At 39.0% G+C, this 23,729-nt stretch overlaps 3 protein-coding genes across 4 annotated transcripts in view; 2 read left to right on the top strand and 1 right to left on the bottom strand.

Moving 5' to 3' along the window:
* The window catches only part of LOC126377320 (S phase cyclin A-associated protein in the endoplasmic reticulum), a 526,515-nt gene that overhangs the window by 395,606 nt on the left and 107,180 nt on the right, over positions 1–23,729 (top strand). The gene's annotated exons all lie outside the window — the stretch shown is intronic.
* On the top strand, positions 1,467–10,192 carry LOC126377321 (titin). 2 transcript variants are annotated; one of them, XM_050024998.1, is made up of 7 exons: positions 1,467–5,282; positions 5,597–5,808; positions 6,733–6,940; positions 7,189–7,310; positions 8,227–8,405; positions 8,748–8,854; positions 9,835–10,192. In XM_050024998.1, exons 1-7 carry the CDS (start codon positions 1,544–1,546, stop codon positions 10,137–10,139), a joined length of 4,872 nt encoding a protein of 1,623 aa, XP_049880955.1. In that variant the 5' UTR covers positions 1,467–1,543; the 3' UTR covers positions 10,140–10,192. The 2 variants fall into 2 exon arrangements, 1 of the variants encoding a protein (XP_049880955.1); XR_007567845.1 differs by lacking the exon at positions 9,835–10,192 and having other exon boundaries at positions 8,255–8,405.
* Positions 10,525–23,729, bottom strand: part of LOC126377334 (uncharacterized) — a 31,237-nt gene continuing 18,032 nt past the window's right edge. Inside the window, exons 3-7 of the mRNA XM_050025030.1 lie at positions 17,343–17,482; positions 14,765–14,940; positions 13,928–14,117; positions 12,090–13,616; positions 10,525–10,764 (exon numbers count right to left, since the gene is read on the bottom strand). Of these exons, the coding sequence (XP_049880987.1) occupies positions 10,657–10,764; positions 12,090–13,616; positions 13,928–14,117; positions 14,765–14,940; positions 17,343–17,482 (2,141 nt within the window). The 3' untranslated portion in view covers positions 10,525–10,656. The remainder of the gene's footprint in view (positions 10,765–12,089; positions 13,617–13,927; positions 14,118–14,764; positions 14,941–17,342; positions 17,483–23,729) is intronic.

Genomic DNA, 23,729 nt, shown 5'->3' with positions numbered 1-23,729 from the left:
CAGAGGTAAATCCCTAGCAAGATGAACTCTACTGAAGAAGTATTTTGGAACAGTGACTTTGAGCTAGGCTATACTAACTATATATAGGGTGTTAGTGTCACCATAACGAAAACTTTGAGGATGATTCATGATTCCGAGTTAATATCAACTGGAATTTTTCTTTCGCAAAGTTCATGATTTTATTTTGATATGGATAATTCTACTTGATATTAATTCAGAATAATGAGCTGAAAGTATTTATTACGATGATACTTCGTTACGTTAGTGAAACCGTAACGATTGCTGAGGGGGATGGTTCAGACCATGATACTGAGTTGATATAAAGTGGAATTTCCTGTCAGTTCAAAAAATTCAAAAATATTTATTTTTCAAAATTGGCTTACAAAGTTAGCGCTTTTTGAACGTCAATAAATTTAAATTACATATTATGTAACTAGCTGTAATACTACTACCACATCGGAATCTCTAACGCTGAGGGAAAGACGTGGCCAGAAAACCTCCCAGCACAGGGCCCTAGTCCTACTGTTTCATATTTTCCTTTCTTTTCTTTTTTTTTAAATCCAGTTTGTATTACATAATTTATAGACTTAATCAGAAAATTCAGGAAGATATTAGTGTTTTATTTTAATTATTTTCAGTTCCATACTTTTGCGGCGGAAAATTATACTTGATATCAACTCAGAATCATGGTCTATAAAAGTTTTCGTTACGATGTCACTAACACCCTGTATAAGTTGTTGTTTTTGCTGTAGTAACAGCCTTCGTGGTCCAGTGGTTAAACGTTGTACTTACGATCCGAGGGTTCCGGGTTCGAATCCCGTTGGGGACGTATCACAAAAATAACTTTGCGATCCCTAGTTTGGTTAGGATATTACAAGCTGATCACCTGATTGTCCAAAAAGTGAGATCTGTGCTTCGGAAGGCACGTTAAGCTTTTAGGTCCCAGTTACTACTTACTGATGTAAGTAAGTAGTCGTTACTTGAGCCATGTCAGGGGCCTGTGGCGGCACCCTGACACTAGGGTTGATGGGGTTGGTAATTCACCTCACAACCCACACGGCAGAAGAAGAAGATTTTGTTATGTCATGTATTATCCGCTCAAGGCTATCACGGATTTTAAATTAGGAATCAATTCCAAACAAATAAATCTCATCAAACATGTTTACTTTAAATTCAATCATCCATCACATTACATAACGTATCAATATCATAAATCTACACGTGCATTTAGTCAATCAAATCGATACTGTACTATTATTGCACTTGTTACCTACCAGCGGTGCACTTTTGGCAACCGTCGCTTCCTCATACTCACTCAAATGGATAAAACAACTAAAACTGTGCCATATCCCAAGCAAAAATAACCCGTGATACCGAAACGCAGAGTCGTGAGTCAGGTGAGGAGGTTAGTGACATTTCGCGCGCAGTCCCAACGACATTACGAGACAAGAATAAGTGGGCTCAAATCGGTCAGACAGTCAGAATTTAGCTTCACGCGGACGAGGCCACTTTCCCTCGGCTCACCTGCGAGATATCCCCTAAAATGAATGCGAAGAAAAATAAAAACAAACAAAAACAAAACAAACCCAACCCGCAACCGAAAGCCGAGGAAATTATAGGCGAAACCCCTGAAAAACTAGAACTCGAAGAAAAAATAGAAGTAGTGAAAAGTGAAGAACGTGTTCCTGAAATTGTGAGTGAAACTGCTCCTGTGTCCGATGCGAAGATATCAGAAGGCGATACTCCCAAAAAACCTAAAAGAAATAGAGGTAAGAAGAAAAAAACTGATAAGGAAGATGAAACTGACGACATCCAGGAACAGAAAGTGCCTGAGCCTGTCACTGAAGAAGTCAAACAGACTAGTGATGAGCAAGGTAATAAAGAGCCTAATAAAGCTGTGGAAGAAAAGGGCACTGACTTATCAGAAATAGCTCCAGCTGCGCGTAAAAAGAAAAATAAAAATAAAAAGCAATCGGAACAAGCGGAAAAAGCTTCAGAACAGGAAATAAAAATTACACCGCTAACAAAGGAAGAATTAACAGATGTGAAAATAGTCACTTGTGTTCCTGTTGCGACGGAGTCCGCCGAAGAATCTAAATCGAAGAAAAAAAACAAGAAGAAGAAACGAAGTGATTCAGAGCGATCTGATAAAGCTGATGAAGTGGCTGCTTGTACTGCGGCATTCCAAAAGCTGTTGGAATATAAAGACGAAAAGAAGGACGTTAAAAAAGAAACTAAATTAGAAGATATTATACCTGCTACAGAAGAAAGCACACCTAAAGAGCAAGAGGTAATTCCTGTTCAAATAGAGACGAAGATAATTTCTGAAAAAGGCGTAATACAAGATGAAATCGTTGAAGAAAAACCACATGAAACCAAAGTTGTTACAAAAGAAGAGGGTGGAAAAAGTAAAAAGAAAAACAAAAAGGACAAAAAGCATCCTCCTAAAATGGAGGGCGAAGATCTAGAGGTTGAGCAAAAATATATTGAAGACAAAACTGAAGTATTAACGACAGAAAACCCTACTGAAAGTAGAAGTAGTACCAATGTTGCAGCGGAAAATATTTTAGAAATAAAAGGAGAGCCTGTAATACATTTAGAAGATACACATAAATCTTCAGAAAAGCCAAACATTGAAAAAGAAAAGAGTCCTAAACCTAAAGCTAAAATAGCAAAACCGGTAGAAAAGAAACGTAAAGGTAAAGGTGATAATTCGAGTACTGAAGTTTTAATTGAAGAAAGTTCTGTAAGTGTTAGTACTCCTGAAGACTCTACAGTTACCGCTGAGACGACCAAAGAACATAAAGAAGATACTACTGCAGAAAAAAGGGAAGAAATAAAGGATGTCGCTATTGAAGTTAAAATAGATACTTCCGAAAAAGAAATGGGACACATAGGAGATCCTGCTGACAAACAAGATATTAAATCCGAAGTAAAAGAACAAATAGAAACAATGACAAAAGAGACTGAAACCATTCAAATGCCTGAAACCAGTAAAAAAAGGAGAAAGTCACCCAAACCAAAGACAGTTGATACATTGATTAAAGAACCTGCAGCTCCAACTATGCTAGAAGCTACAATTGTGGAACCAAAGCCTACAAAGTCAGACGAAACTAAAGAAAATATCCTACCAAGTAAAGAAACTGTAGCCAAGAAAGACGAAATTAAAGCTATTCTTGAAATCAAGACTGAAATTATTGAAGAAAAACCAACTGCAGCATTAGAGCCTGAGCCACCAGTATTACAACCAAATGTACCAATCGCTCTCGGCTTCGAACCGATAATACCAACAAAAACTACATCAGAAGCGAGGATTTTGGCAACACCTGAAGTTGGTAAAATGCCAGAACTACCTACAGAATTAGTGTTGGAAACGGAAGGACAACATATTCCAATACCTGAACCAGTTATGGGGAAGAAGAGAAAAAAGTCGCCTAAACCACCTAGAAAGCTGAATAAAACCCCTGAACCAACTGAGAAAGTATCTGAACCCGTAAGTGCACCTGAACAGAGTACAAAAGACATTACAAACGAACAAAAAATTAAGACAGAAACCGGTTTTGACTTACTACCAATGGAAGATATTGAAATAAGAAGTATGAAAGCATCTGAATCTGAAGGTTCTGCGTGTGATATAACACCAGACGTTCAGTATCCAAGAGCTAGTAGTCAACTCCTAGACGATAACAATAACACGACTATACGAGATGTTACTGATATTAAATTGAACATTCCTTTTGAACTGCCTGACACTCCTTTGATCCAAGGATCTGGAGAAACTCCTTTAACACCTCCAAAACTAAATACAACAGGAATAAAATTTACTGAAGTATTAACAGAACCTGAGCCTGTAGTACAAGATTTTTTACCTTCGAAATCTGAGACAGAGATTAAAAGCAAGCCCAATGAGAAAACTGATTTAAAGTCTAAAGTATTGGATGTTAATATTGGTATGGAAGAATTGAGAAAGTCCATTGAAAGGTCTTTGGCAGAATTGACATCTATGGAAAGAAGTGAAAGGGACGCTGAAGAACAATTTGCTAGTGCTCAAAGCAAATTGCAAGAAATAACAGAATTAGCTTCAAAGAAAACTGAGTGTGATAAAAAAATATTGCCTGCGAAAGATAACACAAAAATAGAAAAAAGAGCGTCAACACCAGTGCAAACAAAGGAGGCTGACAAATACGCAACAAGTGGCGAATCGAAACCAGTTCCACAAGTGGAAGAATCAAAAGCTAATACAAAGCAAGTAGAATCTACAGTAACTGATATTAAACCTGAAGAGCAAAAAATCGGCGAAAACCCTGTACAAGCGGAAACACCTGTTCCACCAGCAGCACCTATATGTCCCGCAAGAAAAGAAAACAAAGGAAAAGGTAAAAGAAAGAAAGGAAAACAAGATGCTGAGCACAACGTAGTAACACCGACAAGTACTACGTGTTCTGAAAGTAGTGCTACTACAAGTACTACTACTGGGAGTGAAACAAAAGAATCTACCAAAGATACTAAAAAAGATGACAAATCTAATCAGAAAAACACCGGCCAAACTCAAGAAAAAGGAAAACAACAGTCTGATTTTTTAGAAGAAACTAATTCTCCCTGTGGTGTTTTGGAAAATGCTGGATTAACTGACTCTGTACAGATGGGGTTTGAACCGATAGACAGTTTCGAAGATGCCTTAACGTCAAGTGTTGACGACGTCAACAAAACATTCGAAATGATTGCTAACGAATCGAATACATTTGACCAATCGCAAAATCCTGAAATAAACGTAATTAGTCCTGTAGATGACGAGGACAATAGTAATGACAAAAAAGATGCAAATGAAGAAAAAATCAATCCTATTTCGCAGCCAAAAAACTTGCTAGGCCACCCCGATATTCCTGCACGATTGAATAAAACTGACTACAAAAAAGAAAAGAATAAATCTCCAAATACAAAGCAAGCTAGAGTGAAAATAAAGGATTCGGTTCCTATAGAAATGAGTAAGGAATCTAAAGAATCACAGACAGAGAACAATAAAAGATTTATGAAAGATAAAACTGTGACAGAATCGATATCTTCTGTGAGGAGTGATAATGAAGAGTATATTTACAAGTACAGTTTTAGGAAAGTGTTTTTACCGAGTGCCTGTCATGTTTGCAAGAAGGATTTGAAGCAGACGAGAGTTCCTTGTAATTTCTGCAGTTTGGTGTTCTACTGCAGTGCGAAACATAAAGATGAAGATTATCCCCAACATCAAGCGTTGTGCTTTGCTGTATCCACTATCGTTCATTTAAAAGGTAAGTACTTAATATTTTTATTTCATTTTGTAAATCGTAGCAAGTATGTTCCATTCTGTTTATCATCACACTGTGAGTACAAAAGATGTCCGGTAACCAAAAGGTCTCATTATCTTTCAATTTCAATAACGTTAAAATAAATCCAATTTCAATTTTTGTTTTAAAAACTGTGCTCAGACACAACATAAACACAATCCATAGTGGTGATTATAACATTGTAGGATAGAACTAAAATATAATCTTGATTTTAAAGAAGTATTCTCTGATGACCCTTTGACAAAAAATGATTTTTGATTTAGATTTTTTGATTCCAGATCAAAAACACATCTATGCGGAAGCGAAGAACATAACAGGTCACGAGTACCGTCTTCTTCGTATGCAGATGATAGTATCGTGTGAGAAAGTGCTGAAGAGAAGGCTGGTGCCGTGGGAGCAGGAAGCATTGCTGTATCCCAGGATGTGTGCCGACGCCGCTTGTCGGGAGTGGAGGCAGAGCAAGCTGGTGGACTGTGAGGGCTGTGGACAGGTGAGGCCGTGAGACTTGCTTTTATATTAAGGCAATGTGGACGGTAAAAAAGAGAAAAGTCGGGCATACAGGGCAAATGCTACATGGGACAAAATCTTGGGTAGTCTACTTCTACTACCTGTGCGTGAAGTAAAAATGCGGTGGAGTGCCGAGGATGACATAGTTAGACAACATCAAGGAGTGGACAAAGCTGGCGATGGTCACGTCAAAAAAGTTGTTATAATTAAAGCACATAATAACGGGTTCTTACCGCGTTTAAATGGAGATAGGAGACTCCCGATATTTCGACACTGTTCGACATTGGAATCTTGAGCTTATGTTATGTGTTATAACTTAAATTATTTTACATTATCTAATTGCTGTTTGAGCGGTATTAAATCACAACGCATTAGCCACGGGGTGTAAAGTTGGCGATATGCCAAATGGGGTAACACAAATATTTGGCCTGGCGCAATACTTGTCCAGAGTGCCATCTGATTACTGGGGAAAATGTGCAAAAGTTATGTTGTTCAACGCGGGGACTGAAAGTGTAATCGGCGATAGGATGATCACCCATCACCGTCATTGTAAACGGCCTCCGTAGTCCAGTGGTTGAGCATTGTGCTCACGATCCAGAAGTCCCGGGTTCGAATCCCGGTGGGGACAAATCACAAAAATACGTTGTGATCCCTAGTTTGGTTAGGACATTACAGGCTGATCACCTGATTATCCAAAAGTGATCCGTGGTTCGGAAGGCACATTAAGCCGTTGGTCCCGGTACTGATGTAAGCACGTTTTTACATAATCATAACATAACAAATGCTTTTTGCACACACAGGGAATACAAAACAAAAGAAAAATACTTAGTAATCATTTATGATCAGAAGTCAACTTACATGTCTTCAGTGATTTCGGTATTTTTATTAACATAAATTTTGTTCTCAGGTATCATTCTGTGCCGATCACCCTGACCACTTGCCGAAGTCTCACCAGCGTTGGTGCAAGTCCTACTCCCTGTACCATCGGCTGGTGGTCTACCAGCAGACCAAGGGCAGACTGGAGCCGAAACTGCCATCACGGGTGATGGCAGAGCTGTACCAGATCCCTGAGAAGCTGAATGAGGTGCTCGCTTCTATGTATGAGGAGAAGATTGGTGAGTGCTGGCTTTCATTCCAAATTTCTCTTCAGGTATGACACTTTATAACCCAAAATCAGATTGTTGATCCACCTCGGAAGTCCGTGTTGCTCTATGGCTTCCACATAACATACCCAATATAAACAGCGTCTATAATTCTTTACAATGCAGGTGTAAACGGTAGAGTTGGAAAAGGAAGACCTAGGCGATCAAATTCACGATGTTTTAAAAGAAGGCCAGGTCAATAATTATGCCCTGTATTCCAGACATGACAGACATACAATACGCTGCGCTCACGCAGATAGCAACAGCGCCGCTCACCGCAGCGTACTGCCAACAGCTGTTCACCAACAAGATGAACTCCATCTACGCTAACGGCATGCATAAGGTTGGTACTGTCAATCAATTAATCAAAAAAACGATTGATGTCTATCATAAGACATCTCTTTAAAAGTAGCCGTGGTAGTAGTTGGTAGTACGCTTGCCTCTCACTTTGAGGTCGCAGGTTCAAATCCAGCACAGGCCTAAACCAATGATTGTCGAATTTGTTTTCGAATTCATGTTTGGATTATAAATGATTACCACCTGTTCAGCGGTGAAGGAAAACATCGTGAGGAAACCTACATTCCCGAGAAATGCATTTTCGGATGTGTCTCAGGGAGGGAGGTAGGTTTTCGGGTTTCGGGGGGACTTAACCTGTATTGGGGTGGTTTTCCCTTCGCGGGTTGGAAGGTCAGACAGGTATTCGCTTCTGTAAAAAACCGGACCGGTCAAATCTTCACGATAGGTAGGCGGACCCTGTGTGAAACTTGATTATGTTAGGGGGATGATGATAACATTAACTTTGCAAACGTTCATCCGTTTAATTCCCGTGCAACATACTCCCATAAAGTTATTTCTGTATTTATTTATTTATTTATTTATTTAGTTTTTGAAAGCGTAACTTAAATCGTAAGACTGAATGTCCTAATAAATCCAAGCGCCATGTTTAACTAATGTGTCTGAAAATCACGGCCTTGGGAGGTTAAACAATAACAGTGTTACTACAAAACACAAACTAAAAATAAACTAGGTTTTAAATAGTATTTCGCGCCACGAAAGAAGTCGGCGGATTTTAATGAAACTAACTTGACAAGTCATAATAATTCTATGCAGAATCTGCGACAGTAGCGCCGCGGCCTTCGGGACTTCTTTCGCATACTTACGGATTGTATTTTAAACATAGTTTATCTTTTAGTCTTTGTTTTGTAGTAACACTGTAAGTATTTTTCCTTATTCTATGACAATAATATCGTTTCTTCTAGAAAGCTTCATTCACAATCCATGTGGTAGGCGCAGAGCTTCAATTCGAAGCGGACGCCCTGAACAAGTGGGAGGTATTCTTCCTGCACCTGAGACCTGACGTGAAGGACCTGAGGGTGGTGTTGCTGGGACCTGACCTCAACCCCTCCAGGCTGCCTCTCGACTTGCTTGGCAAGATCAAGTAGGTATTTTAAGTCATAGTAAGTAAAAATAAAAAAGACAAAATACTATAGGTACTATACCTACAAGAGCTTGGCTCTTAAATTAAAGACAAGTAAGAAAAGAAAGCTAATAAATTACTCTCTCGTGAGTGAGTGAAGCGCTATAGAATCTTCACAAAACTGAATAAATTATTATGTACAATGAAGGAAGCCATTAAGTCTACTACGGGTCAGCCGTTATGATACCAACTTGCGAAACGAAATAGATTCAAACATGAAAACTGTCCTTCAACAAGTTTATCCAGGATACTTACGTTGATTAAATGAATGATTTTGATTCTCAAACTTCCTTTTCGTTACAGCCTGTGTGAAAACTGTCGTCAGAATAAACGTCGCGTGCTCTTTGAGTTCCAAGACAAGAAGACCTATCATGAATACTGGTCTACTGACTTCACCACGCCAGATCTAGGTACTATTTTTCTGTTACTACAGCCATCATAGCCCAGCAATCACTTTGTGACACCTAGTTTGGTTAGGATATTACAAGCTAATCACCTGATTGTCCAAAAGTAAGATGATCCGTGCTTCGGAAGGCACGTTAAGCCGATGGTCCCGGTTACTACTTAGTGATGTAAGTAAGTAGTCGTTACATGAGTCATGTCAGGGGCCTATGGCGGCTCAATAATAACCCTGACACCAGGGTTGATGGGGTTGATAATCCACCTCACAACCCACACGATAGAAGAAGAAGATAGTCCAGGTAGAAGAACGCTTGACTCACACGTGGTTTCCTTGATTTGTGCCCGATCAGTGGTAACGCCCATGGTACTTAAAATCATAGCTGGCGACGAGTGTACTAGAGTGCGACCTGTGAGGTCGCAGGTGCGAATCCCAGCACTAGCCTAAACCAATGATTTTCCAATTCATATTTGGATCATAAGTGTTTAGTGCTAAGTGGTGAAGGAAAACATCGTGAGGAAACCCACATTCCCCAGAAATGCGTTTCGGCGGTATGTGACTTAACCTGTATTGAGCAGGGTTCTCCTTTCGCGGGTTGGAAGGTCAGACTCGTTTCTGTAAAAAACCGGACCTGAAAAATCTTCAAGTTATGTAAACGGAACAACAATTATAGTAGATTTGTCTCGAATGGTTTTCTCTACTGAACTCATATATTTTTCATACACAAAAATCTTAAATGTATCAACCTTAATGTGTAACGTTTGTTTTAAGAACGTTAAGAGTGTCCTGTGCCGAGGGTTTTCTTGCAACTACAGTAGTTTTAAGTGGAGACGTTCGACAAAAAATATATTTATGTAAAAATTGACGATTCAAAGTGTAACTATGTTACCTAATGAATAAACATATTATTTTTAAGTTTGCCAAATATTTACGTCGAATGAACGATTTCGAATTTGAATGGTAATGACGACAATTTCATTCTTTTTTCAGTTTGCGCTTTCAACCCGAGCATTCAGAGATCTTCAATCTTTAACGGCAAGGACACCTGGCCTTCTACTATCAAATGCATCCTCAAGCTAAGGATCCCCTTCATCATCACATCTTACACCATGAACGAACTCCTCAAGGACTTGGCAAGAATCAAGGAATGTTTTGACGGACCAATGAATGCTATTTCTGAGCCGAAGTATAATTCCTTCGCAAGTGTCAGGCCTGACAGGAACTTCATCACAGATGATGAGATGCCTCTGCTGTTCAAGAATTTCTGTTTTGCCATCGTTTGTGGCTCCTCTTAAGTTATCCGTGTTGTTTGTTGTGTTTTTTTTTAAATATACTGCTGTTGATTTACTTTCTTGATTTATTGATATGCACTTTAATTCTATCATTTCTGACAGACACAAAATTAATTTTAATTTGGTTTGCCAGTTCATGCTTCTGCTTCATTCGTCAATGTGGCTAGACACATCTTCAGAGACTGCTAACAGCGCCACCGAGTGTACAGATAAATACACTATGAATTTCAGGCGGATTCAGAAGCGAGATAACAAAATATTTATTGATAGATTTCACTGCAGCATTATTTAAAATGTTGATCATATCCAATCAACAAGGCAACTCACCTAGGAGCTCTTAAAATAGAAACACATAGTTACTTACCTAAGCAAAATGAAAACAACAAAATAAATTCACAAAAATATTGACTTTAATAATCTAAGCGGTGATTGTGACGGGAACAACATTTACAACTAGGTATATTTACAAAATTATACAAAATATATCACAGATAATAATTAGTCACAAGAACACATAATATTATGAACACTGCCCGTATAAGTCGCAGAGGCATTTGGACACAGAATAGAAGTAGAACATGATACAGATTAGGTATTTGGGACGAGAGATGTGCGCCGAGCCAGTAACCTAGAGAAAGAAAATAAACATATAAGACATGTGTACAGCGAAACACAAAGTAATAAAGATTAGAAGAATCTAGACGCATAGGTACCATGAACCAATAAAAATCCCATACAGTGATATCCAAAAGGCGATCACAATAAAAGTTCATGGTAGGCCTCTGCGTCTAATTGACCACAACCATAAAAATATTAAATGTGATGATCTAGTATTAGAAAGACATTTCTAAATTGGTTTGCATTATAGTACCTCTACCTCACATATTTGAGGATTCGCGTATCTATCCCCATAAATAATGTCAATGCTTTAAGGAAAACATCGTGAGGATAATAATAAGAATTTGAAAGATCTTTAGTAACTAATACTGGATCATCACAATTTTAATATAAGCAGGCGGAAGAAAAAAAATGAGGTTTTTAAGAGACAATAAATAGGTTTGGCAAGAAATATTTGTTGTTAATACAACAAGAAATGGCAAGATTATTTCTTGGTCAAAATATAAATGTGTTAATTAAGTGTTCATTAATGGAAACGAATATTTTCTTTATGAGGTGTTGATGGATAACTATTTGATTGACCAACTTTTGAGTAGGTAAGATGTAAAATCAAAGAAAATGGAGGACAAGATGCAGCGATTAAATTGAAAATATATAAGTTGAAATATTAAGATTTGAAATAAGTGAAAAACTCGTGAAGTATATTTAAATCTAAGTTAGTACTAATATTCTATGAAAAACACAATGTGAAGTTAAACAAGGTGCAAGATATTAATAAAGTAAATAGATGTAAAGTTAGGTACGAAGTAAGTATAAATGAATGGAAAAGAGCGTGCGATAAGTGAAGTGGAAGCGGACAAAGAGTAGCGGATAGTGCGGATTGTCAGGCGGATAACCAACTTCATCAACTCTGGTGCCAGGGTTACTATTTAGCCGCCAAAGGCCCTTAACGTGACTCATTTAACGACTACGTACTTACACCAGTAAGTGGTAACCCAGACCATCGGCTTAAAGTCCTTCTCGAAGCACGGATCATCTTACTTGGTGGGAAAGTAGTTAATATAAGTAGTAGCGAGATTCGAAAGGTTACCAGACAAGCGAGTAAGTGATGACTATTATGGTAATGCTGGATATTTTCACAAGCATCAATGCAAGAAAGATTGAAGAAAGAAGAAAATAATAGCATTTGCATCTACATTCTTACAAGTGTACGTTACAAGGTCTGTAAACTATTGCGATCATAACCCATTATAATGTTCCAATTCATGCATTTAAATCACACAGCTCACACAGGTCGTAACTATTATTATAACATTACACAATGCGGGTATTAACCTGTTCGATACTGGAACTAGACTGTAGATTATCAACAAATTCTGCCTTGTCATCTGCAAGATCTTCCCTGTCAATCCTTGGCCTTCCTTTTCGTAAATCTTTGCTAATAAATTCGTTAATATTTGTACTTTGTTTTTCAGTAGTATAGCCTCTATCACTTTTATAATTTTCTGTAGTTTCTGAGGTAGCTTCAGTTTGTTTTTCAACTGAGATCTTTTTAAGAATGCGATTTTTCCTATTTATTGAAGGGTCTAAAGGTATTTCTGTTGAAACGTCGTAATCAACAACGGTTGTGGATGTTGTACTAGATTCATCTGTCGTATAATCAATGTAATGTGTTGAATCCAATAGTAGGTCGATGGATTTGTCGTATAATTCGGTAGTTTTTAAACCATTTGTGTCAGTTGTTAAAGTATTTTCAGCAGTAGTAGGAGAATCATAAAATTCGGTGGTAAGTTCAGTTGATCTTAAGACTACATAATCATGTTTAGGTTTACCCTTCTTTCCATCTTTGTTTAGTCTTTGTTTTGGCAAGTTTCCTAAATAAGTACTAGTTTCGATATTACTAGGAATACCTTCTGTACTAATATCTGTAATCTTTGAAAATACATTTTCAGTGGTTTTAGCGTAACTAGTTTTTGTATTATAATTTTCGTCGTCTTTCTCATTATTTTTAGCTATTCCTTGTATTGAATTACTTGCTAGGTAAGTACTTGTCTCTAAAATGTTTTCTGTAGTACCTTGGGATGCACCACTCAAAGATGATTGCTGTAAACTATCAGTAGCTTGATTTACGAGTCCATGTTTTGGTTCACCTTTCATTTTATCCTTACTTAGTTTTATCAAATGTATATCTAGAGGTATGTCTTCTCTTAATGTAGAATCACTAGAATTTGCCAAAGCGTTTTCAGTAGTTTTTAAGTTAATTTTATTATTTGGATGTTTATCAGCCTCTACATTCAATATTATAGTTTGATTTTCTTTACTTATGTTACTAAATAAAGTATTAAGTAGTAAATCAATAAGTACACTTTCATTAAGTTTGTTCAATACTGTATCTTTCTCTTCTATTATACTTTGATTATTTTTATCAGTTTGTACTAGTTCCTCTTGTACTATTACTAGTTCTTGTGAGTCATTTTCCAGAGTAGGATCGGTAGTTTCATCATCGACCAAACGAACATAATCTTCTATGGCATCATGTAAGGCCGGTTTTATTGTAGTTGTATTTATATTTTCCAAACTTTCAGTTTCTGTCTCTGTAGTATAAATTCCAGTAGTAGCATCATTAACCATAGTCATATCAGTAACAGCTTCGTTTTCAGCAACAATATTTACATCATTAGCTTCATCGTGCTGTTTGTTTCCTTTAGTGTATTTAGCAATGGCCGGTCCCATGACATTTTCTATATAGTTAAGCAGTTTTTGGCACTTGTCTACTGTGTTCACGTCGTTAGAGCTGCCCCAGATGATGAAGCCTGACGCATGTGACAAGTTGAATGTCTTCAATGCTGCTTGCAAATCTGCCTGAAATGGGAAAAAAAAAAATTTTAAACCCAAATAATGACAGATGCTTAATGCTTATTAAGGTAGAGCTTCTAACAAATCCTTCGATATTTTTTTGATTTAGTTTGTTTAGTAGGACATCAATACCATAAGTCTCAATATCAGGGGTGTATAGAGTCTCCAGTGGTTAACGATATTGGTAACAGCATCTATCATAGCTATCACTCTTGGTCTTGTTCTTGCTCTACTCTTCTTCTATCTGTCTTCTGCTATTGACCATTTTACTTCTTTAGGGCGAGCGTCTTATGTATGTTTGTAACCACCATACGAACCTCGGCCAAGAACCCGCCATCTTTGTATCGGAACCAGAAGTAAGGCAATATAGGCGTATGTGTCCTCCTGACTCGCGCCGCCTCCTGTATTCTACCGCTGATCAGCTGCGTCAGCTGGCTCGTCGTCAGCTGCTTGAAGCTGTATACTGACGGATACAGCGCTGTGCTCTCCATCCAGAGCCAGTCTATCCTGGAATAGTCATTTTGGTACATAAAATAATTTGTACAGGAAGGTTTTTTGACGAGACTTATTGTAGATTTGCCGCAGATGGAATTATTTACTTGGTCGGACAAATTATTAAACGTCAAAATAAGACATTACTATGGAATTTATATGAAAAAGCACACTATGACGTCTCAGAAAAACGTGATAAAATGTCGGACTTATTATTACGTTTTCTTTGATTAAAATTTATAAAAAAATTAAATTCAAAAAAGAAAATGTTTTTCATTAGTTTTAGATCTGTATTTCTTAATTTATCTTGAACCAAGTACACGACTCAATTGCCAATGAATACTTTGTATCTTGGTACTATCTAAAAATTAGATCGCTGAAAGACAAAAGACGGTTGCGATGGTACGGCCATATCCTGAGACGCGAAGACGACCACTCCGTCAAGAAGGCCTTAAACATTCCTGATCGACCGCGTGGAAGAGGCCGACCGCCTTCTACCTGGTGGTCAAATATGCAGAAAGAGATTCTATTGGAAAATCTGAGTACAGAGACAAGCCAGAACAGAGCTCTCTGGCGCAGACGTGTAAGGAGACCCGACCCCAGCTAAACTGGGAACAGGGGCGGACAAAGAAGAAGAAGAAAGACAAAAGACATAAACTCACTGATCATTCTCCCCGTGAACGTTCTTAGCGCAATGCTGGTTCATGTTGTTGCTGGCCATGTTGAAGCAGTACGGGAACCCGTAGTAACCCCACTTGGCCCGCGGCCGCATCTGCTTGGCCGCCGCTATCGTGTTTTGCATGAACAGGCGCGCTGCGTCCTCGAAACGTTTCTTTGCCTGGAATTACAATGAATCTTGATTTACGTACGGTCACGAGCATTATGTATACACTTTGGTACCATGTCACATTAACTTTTTTGACAAATTGAACTGTAAGTCTCACTAAATGTCAAATATGTTAGTGCGACAGAGTCCTAAAGTGGGTGCATTATATTGCTCATGACATTGCACATAACACACACACAATACATGCGTGGAATATGGAATCACGCCTATAACCCCGACGGACAGACTGCATACTTACATGAGTAAGTAGCAACCGGGACCAACGGCTTAACGTGCCTTCCGAAGCACGGATCATCTAACTTTCGGACAATCAGCTGATCAACCAGCAATGTTCTAACCAAACTAGGGATCACGGAGTGATTTTTCTGATATGTCCCCACCGGGATTCGAACCCGGGGCCTCCGGATCGTGAGCCCAACCTTCAACCACTGGACCACGGAGGCCGTTGAATACCTTTATAACAATTAGCCTTGAGTGTAAGTATGTATAAAATTCCTAACTCTAGGACCAAAACAATCACTGGCAACCATGTTTAATCAGCTTGAGATGTTATGAAGCGCGCAAATGAAGTACTTACATTACGCAATGATATTGCTATGGTTAAATGGGTCAGTTTGAACTGAGGGCCGGTTAATTAAACCACACTGTAAAACACTGCGGGTTGGTGGAGGTGTTTTTACGGCTAATAGCCGGGACCAACAGCTTAACGTGCCCTCCGAAGCACGGAATCATCTTACTTTTTCAGACAATCAGGTGATTCAAGCCTGAAAAGTCCTTACCCAACAAAGGACAGTCTCACAAAGTGATATCGACCATGTCCCCATCGGGAATCGAACCCGGACCTCCAGATCGTAAGCCTGACGCTCTAACCACTAGACCACGGAGGCTGTTCATCACAAACATCATCTTCGTTTTGTTACAAAACGAAAACTGCAGGGTTAAAATACAGGGTGTTAGTGACATCGTATCGAATACTGAGAGGGATGAACCAGACGATTCTGAGTTGATATCAAGTTGAATTTTCCATCACAAAATTCATGATCCTTTTTGTTTTAGGGTTCCGTAGCCAAATGGCAAAAACGGAACCCTTATGAATTCGTCATGTCTGTCTGTCCGTCCGTCCGTCCGTTCGTCTGTACGTCCAAATGTCAATTCTCTGTCTGGTCTGTTGAAACTTGGTAAGTAGATGTATTCTGTGAACCGCATTAATATTTTCACACAAGAATAGAAATAAAAAACAATAAATTTTGGGGGTTGTTTTTGTTTTTTGATATAGATAGATGAGATACTGATAATACTGACATAACATAGTCTTTAAATCAAATCAAATATACTTTATTGCACACAACATACAAAACAAATTCACACAGATGATGATAGATACAGTACAATCTGGCGGCCTTATTGCTAAGCAGCAATTTCTTCCAGGCAACCAGTGGATAGGAAACATTATTACAATTTGGTGCGGGACAGTGCAACATCTAGTATAAAATAATAAATAATATAAATAAAAAAAACAAATAAAAGTAAAATAAATAAATAAAAATAAAATAGAAATATATAAATATAAATACATACATACATATACCCATTTATATCAGACGTATATATTATAATTAAATATGACATTACATGTAGATATGACAATAGTTTCCTATAAAATAAAATTAAATAAAATAATAAATAAATAACTACTACAGGATAAAATACGAAGGGAAGAAGAAGGCTGCTCAATAATAACCCTGACTTTTAAGACAACAGGCCTGACGGTGCCCAGTTGGGCGCGAACCTCGGCTCAGGGCGTCGTGTAAGAGGATTATATGTATTTGAAAAAATTAACCGTATACAGGGTGTTAGTGACATAATAACGAATACTGAAGGGGATGATTCAGACCATGATTCTGAGTTTATATCAAGTGGAATTTTCGGTTGCGAAACTCATGTTTCTTTTTTAGTTTTTTAAATTATTTTCGATTCTATATTTTTGAGATAAAAAATTCGACTTGATATTACCTCAGAATAAGGAACTCAATCATCCCTTTTAGAGTTCGATACTATGTCACTTACACCCCGTACAAATAAATACGGTAGCCATACAAGTAGGTATGCAAGTTGTCTTTGATTACTTGTGGCTCTGCCCACCCCATTTGGGATTACGGGCGTGAGTTTATGTATGTATGTATGTACAAACATTTTCATGAACTTTTTGACAGGAAATTCTTCTTGATATCAACTCAGAATCATGGTCTGAATCATCCCCTCAGTATTCGTTACGATGTCACTAACACCGTGTATAGCGGGTCGATAGCGATAAGCGCTGAGATAAATCGTTCACCACACAAGTGTAGTCAGTATTGGGGAAACGTTTCTTTCTCTATGTTCCTAAAGTGTACCTCATCATGAATCCACTGCTGCGGCCACCACCAGTGTCTGTCTCGTTCTATCTCATACGAGACTGCCTTGTACGGAACCACCTCGCCGAAGTTCTGTCGCAGGATCGGACGCCACGACTCAAAGTCTATTATGCCGATCCCTGAAATTGCGTAAAAAATATTTTAACTTCATTATAACATAGGTACATAACATAACATAGCATCGCGCTCATATCCCTAAAGCGGTAGGCAGATAAGATAAATATACTTTATTCAACACATGGTAAAAAATAAAATTGGAGCGGAAGGTAAGAGAGGGAAACCACTACTCTATTTTTCCCTAAAAAAGTAGCATGGAGAATGCTACACCGACAAGAAAGAACAAGAAAGAAAAGAAAGGAAAACATGAAACAGTAGGACTAGGGCCCCGTGCTGGGAGGTTTTCTGGCCACGTCTTTCCCTCAGCGTTGCAGATTCCGATGTGGTAGTAGTTTTACAGCTAGTTACATAATATGTAATTTTATTTTTTGACGTTCAAAAAGCGCTAACTTTGTATGCCAATTTTGAAAAATGAATATTTTTGAATTATGAATTTTAAGAGCGTGGCTTCTAAATTAGTGATGATGATGATGTTGAAAAAAAAAATAGGAAACATATAAAAAATGCATAGGCGTATCGTATTTATATGTTGTAATGTCAAGCAGGCAGTCGCTTCTGTAAAAAACCGGACCTGTCAAATCTTCAGATTAGGTAAGCGGACCCTGTGAAAAACGGGATAGTGCTATGGAGATGACGATGATGAAAGTTGAATTCAGTGGTTCATACATGTATGTATGTAAGATAACACTTCAACAAAACTGATAACTATGGAATTTCAATCTACGGCCATGATATAGTTTGAAATGATTAGAAATCAATTATTCGACATTGCAAAACCCGTAGAATTCTAAACCTTTATTATACGATGGTATGGTTAAATCAGGTCAGGTTATAAAATATGTATGACTCTGCTCTAGTTTTATACATTATTTCATGGTCTTTAGTGACAATGTAGGTATGCGCAAAGCCACTTGATAGCTGTAAGCCTCTTTTTGTCAGTTTGTCTTTATTGACCCTACCAAGTTTATACATATTTGAACTGTGCAAATTCGTCAGAACTCATCCTGTGTTGTTTGAAAGAAACAGTGACGTACTTCCTAACTACTCTAGGCGATTCCCTAACGACTTAATTTTACAAAAATGAGAACAGGTTTATATAGAGATAGCTGCTACCCTATGGCAATTAGAATTTATAATAAATTGCCTAAACCATTTAAAAATATGCCAGACATTGTATTTAAACGAAAACTTCATAAGTGGCTCGTCACTAAATGTTATTATAGTGTAAAAGAATATTTAGCTGACAAAAATACAAAATTAATTTTATGACGTAAACATAATGTAAGAACTTAGTTTATTTATTTTACTGTTTTGGACATTTACCTGATGACTTGTTTGTGACGTTATATAATGCCAATAATTGTATTACTTCCTATGATAACCTACTGACATTTAATTTAATTATAATGTTCATTTAACATTGGATTGGGGAGTCATATCGTATAACGAAACATTTATTTATATAACGGCCTCTGTGGTCCAGTGGTTGAGCATTGGACTCACGATCCGGAGGCCCCGGGTTCGAATCCCGGTGTGGACATATCACAAAAATCACTTTGTGATCCCTAGTTTGGTTAGGACATTACAGGCTGATCACCTGATTGTCCGAAAGTAAGATGATCCGTGCTTCGGAAGGCACGTTAAGCCGTTGGTCCCGGTTACTACTTACTGATGTAAGTAAGTAGTCGTTACATGAGTCATGTCAGGGGCCTTTGGCGGCTCAATAGTAACCCTGACACCAGGGTTGATGAGGTTGGTAATTCACCTCACAACCCACACGATAAGAAGAACATTTATTTGCATGCTATTTTAAGCGAAATGTGTGAAACTATAATTTTACTACTTTTACTGCCATATATGTATGTACCACATTTTTGGCAATAAACGAATTTGAATTTGAATTTGCGCCGATTCGAACCCCGGTACCGGACTTGCTCCAATGAGTTATTAATTTATCTTAAGTGCAGTTTTCACTAACACAGTTGGCGCGACCAATAAAGACGGCGATACGGCTCACCACCTATCACGTTGGTCTAACAGAAAGCTCGGTGAGGTGTGGGTGCTTAGTTCATCTTACAATGGATGTATCTCTGACTACCCCAATTGGGATATAGTCGTAATCTAGTAAGCAACCCTACAATAAATCACGTCAAAGAAGTGTTATTTATGTTTTGTGTTAAATTTTTGCTCAATTTTTATTTTTTGGCATAATATATTTTTTTTTCTCCTATTTTCATTGAGTCATATTATCCCTTGATGGATTTTAGGGCACATACATAAATATATGTATAAACTCACGCCTATTTCCTACCGCGGTAGGCAGATACTATGGAATTCCACTTGCTTCGATTTAGGGCACATACAACAGATTAACAGATTGAGGAGCTCGGTGGCGCAGCGGTAAACGCGCTCGGTCTGCGATTGTTGAAGTAAAGCAACTTTCGCAGAGGTCGGTCATAGGATGGGTGACCACAAAAAAAAAAGTTTTCATCTCGAGCTCCTCCGTGCTTCGGAAGGCACGTTAAGCCGTTGGTCCCGGCTGCATTAGCAGTCGTTAATAACCACCAATCCGCACTGGGCCCGCGTGGTGGTTTAAGGCCCGATCTCCCTATCCATCCATAATATCTTTTGTAATGAATGAATAAATAAATAAAAAAATAAAATAAAAATCCATAGGGAAGGCCCGTGCCCCAGCAGTGGGGACGTTAATGGGCTGATGATGATGATGATCACAACAGATTAAAAGAAAAAGAAAAAATAGTCCGGTCATAAAAAAAAATAAAAAAGCCTTTTGTCCGACGTCATCGTCACTAAGAATCTGTTTTTTTTTTATACTGACCAAGTATGTTGGCTCAATTATGCCTGATGGTAAACATAGAGAAGCCCTAATGGCAGTAGCAACTGAAAAGCAACGCAATGAGTTAGTTTCGAATCAGTTGCGACTACCGTACTGGCCTACTAGGTGCTTCTTCACGCTTCGCTTATTTGTCTGTGCCAATAACAGTATCAAAATTTATTTATTTATTTATTACACTTTACATTGTTAATGGTTCTGTTTTATAATAAAGTGTGTTGTAGTGCTCATATTCTGAAGCTCTTGAGTTGCTTATTATTAGGTATTTTGTGTGTACTATTTATATAAGTAGGTATATATGTTAGGTTATGTATATAGGTTAGGTATATAATATATTTGTAAGTATGTTATATATTTATCTGCATGTATTTATTGGTAAGTTGTACTTATTGTTTGTACCTGCAATCTTTCAATTTTTTTTACATTTTTCCTCACCTTATGGTTGTCTGGAAGAAATCGCTTTAAGCGATAAGGCCGCCATTTGCCATGTACTTAGTTAAGAGACTTCTTGAATTTATTGTAATTATGTCTTTTAATTTTGATGCAATAAAGTGTATTTGTATTGTAATGTATTGTACATTAATATCCATAGGAATGTATAGAGTTCAAAGTTTCCACTGTAACCACCTTCGCATTGGATGCTCTTATTGTAGTTGACAGCGATTTATGACATGACAGATCGCTTCGGATGTTAGATTCGATACCCTATTATCTGGCCGATCTCACTTTGGATGCGCGTTCATTCGAGTTTGCACTTTACGTAAACGTACGAAAGTAATCCTGTTATATCTCAATCGAAGTAGTCATAGCAGGGGTCTGTTTCATAAAACTATTTACAAAGACTATTTGATGTACATTGCGGAGTGTGTGATCACAAATATTTTGCACTTTCATATTAGCTACGCAATGTTCATGAAACAAGTCCCTGTACTTACATCCATCGCAAGATGAACTAAGTACCCACACCTCACCGAGTTTTTTGTTACATCAACGATCTATTTATTTGTTTCTTACAGTGAGAAGCTGCAGAAGTTTTAGCCGGAAAAGCCGGAAAATAACAGTGAAAGTGTAACTATGTCACCTATTCATCATCATCAGCCGTATGACGCCCACTGCTGGGCATAGGCCTCCCCCAAGGATCTCCACGACGATCGGTCCTGCGCTGCCCGCATCCAAATAAATATAATATTGAATAAATATATTTTTGAATTTGAATTTTCATTATCATCAGCCCATTAACGTCCCCACTGCTGGGGCACGGGCCTTCCCTATGGATGGATAGGGAGATCAAGCCTTAAACCGCCACGCGGGCCCAGTGCGGATTGGTGGTTATTCACGACTGCTAATTCAGCCGCGACCAACGGCTTTACGTGCCTTCCGAAGCACGGAGGAGCTCGAGATAAAAACTTTTTTGTCACCCATCCTATGATCGGCCTTTGCGAAAGTTGCTTAACTTCAACAATCGCAGACCGAGCGCGTTTACCGCTGCGCCACCGAACTCCTCTGAATTTGAATTTTAGTTGCGCTGATGACCGACCGGTAATCGAGAAAAGAAGAAGCGTCGCCATTCCAACCTGCCGTCTCAACAGCAAACGGCACAAAAATATAGCGACCTTCCAAAGCCCTAAAATATCCTAGAATAGACCCTGCAAGCTTCGGAAGGCACGTTAATTCGTTGGTCCCGGTTACTTACTGATGTAAGTAAGTAGTCAAAAGAGCCATGTCTGTCTTTGGCGGCTCAATAGTAACCCTGACACCAGAGTTGATGAGGTTGGTATCTCACAACCCACACGATAGAAGAAGACCTGTGACCTCACAAGGAGAGTCAACCGTTCTTTCAACTGGGCTTCCATAGCTCTCTTCGTGACCACAAAAGGTTCCTATATATCTAACCAGATGAGCCATGTCAGGGGCCTTTGGCGGCTCAATAGTAACCCTGACACCAGGGTTGATGAGGTTGGTACCTCACAACCCACACAATAGAAGAAGACCTGTGACCTCACAAGGAGAGTCAACCGTTCCTTCAACTGGGCTACCATAGCTCTCTTCGTAAGGTTCCTATTTATCTAACCAGAATGTTCGAATGGGCTGTCATTACCCAGAGTACCAATGTGTTACAGCGTGATGTCATCTTCTAGCTCAACTTTGTTTATTGTTTGTCTTGTAGTTTGTTCCTTCCGAATACATTTATTTATACATCCATACATACAAACACACAATACACACACGACACCTTTCGGAGCCCAAGCCAACCTCGCCTGCACGCGGTACATCCTGCTATTCAACGAAAGAGGCTCTGGCGACCCACCAACACGCACTGGACCAGCGCGGTGGGCTTATGGTCCAAACCCCCCCCAATATGACCTCAACACATAAAAAACGGCCCCCAGTCCCCGGCAGCCCCGTTGTCCGTGGCTACGGTAGCGGCTACGGTAACGGCGGGGCAGGGGGTGCGAAGAATCTCCGGGCTGGATTCGGCTACCACCAACGACGACTGTACCTGGCAACATACAACACGTGCACACTGAGGACCGACGAGAAGCTTACCGAGTTGGAAGAATCTATCAGCAGGTTACACTGGGATGTCATCGGGTTGTCTGAAGTCCGAAGAAAGGGCGAGGACACGATAACTCTGGGCTCCGGTAACTTGCTGTACTTCCGGGAGGGCGAACAACTGTCCATGGGTGGTGTCGGGTTTATCGTCCACAAGTCCCTAGTCAACAACGTGTTGACCATCGGTAGTGTTTCGAGCAGGGTAGCGTACCTGGTACTCAGAATATCATCGCGATATTCGCTGACTGTCATCCAGGTATACGCTCCGACCTCGGGACACCATGATGACGAAGTGGAGACTATGTATGAGGAGATTTCTAAAGCCATGCATAGCCATAAAAGCCACTACACGATTGTGATGGGGGACTTTAATGCACAGTTGGGGAAACGTTGCGGTAACGAGCTGAGAGTGGGGCAATTTGGATTTGGGGTCCGGAACACCAGAGGCGGGATGCTTGCGGACTTTATGGAGAAGGAGAACCTCTATATGATGAACTCCTTCTTCAGGAAGCCCGCGACCCGCAAATGGACCTGGATAAGTCCCAATGGCAGGTATAAAAATGAGATCGATTTTATCATGTCGACGAAAAAGCACATATTCAATGATGTCTCTGTGATCAATGCCGTTAAGACGGGAAGCGATCACCGCATGGTAAGAGGCACATTGAATATCAATATCAAGCTAGAAAGATCGCGACTGATAAAATCCACGCTCCGACCGGCGCCAGCCCAGATCCAAAACCCCGAGCGCTTTCAGCTCGAGCTTCAAAACCGCTTCGAGTACCTTGAGAACTGCGCAGACGTGGACGATATAAACGACCTGATGGTGGATGCTGTCCGTA

This window comes from Pectinophora gossypiella, chromosome 23 (assembly GCF_024362695.1).
Source record: "Pectinophora gossypiella chromosome 23, ilPecGoss1.1, whole genome shotgun sequence".
Lineage (NCBI taxonomy): Eukaryota > Metazoa > Arthropoda > Insecta > Lepidoptera > Gelechiidae > Pectinophora > Pectinophora gossypiella.
Note: the sequence above shows the minus strand (reverse complement) of the source record. Positions and strands in the feature narration are given on the sequence as shown.

What these genes read in the sequence shown, in the direction of transcription:
- LOC126377321 (XM_050024998.1), top strand. Translation starts at nt 1,544, where the DNA reads ATGAATGCGAAGAAAAATAAAAACAAACAAAAACAAAACAAACCCAAC. An exon ending in ACTGTGAGGGCTGTGGACAG is followed by an intron (nt 5,809 to 6,732) that starts GTGAGGCCGTGA and finishes TTTTGTTCTCAG; the next exon opens with GTATCATTCTGTGCCGATCA. An exon ending in TATGTATGAGGAGAAGATTG is followed by an intron (nt 6,941 to 7,188) that starts GTGAGTGCTGGC and finishes CCTGTATTCCAG; the next exon opens with ACATGACAGACATACAATAC.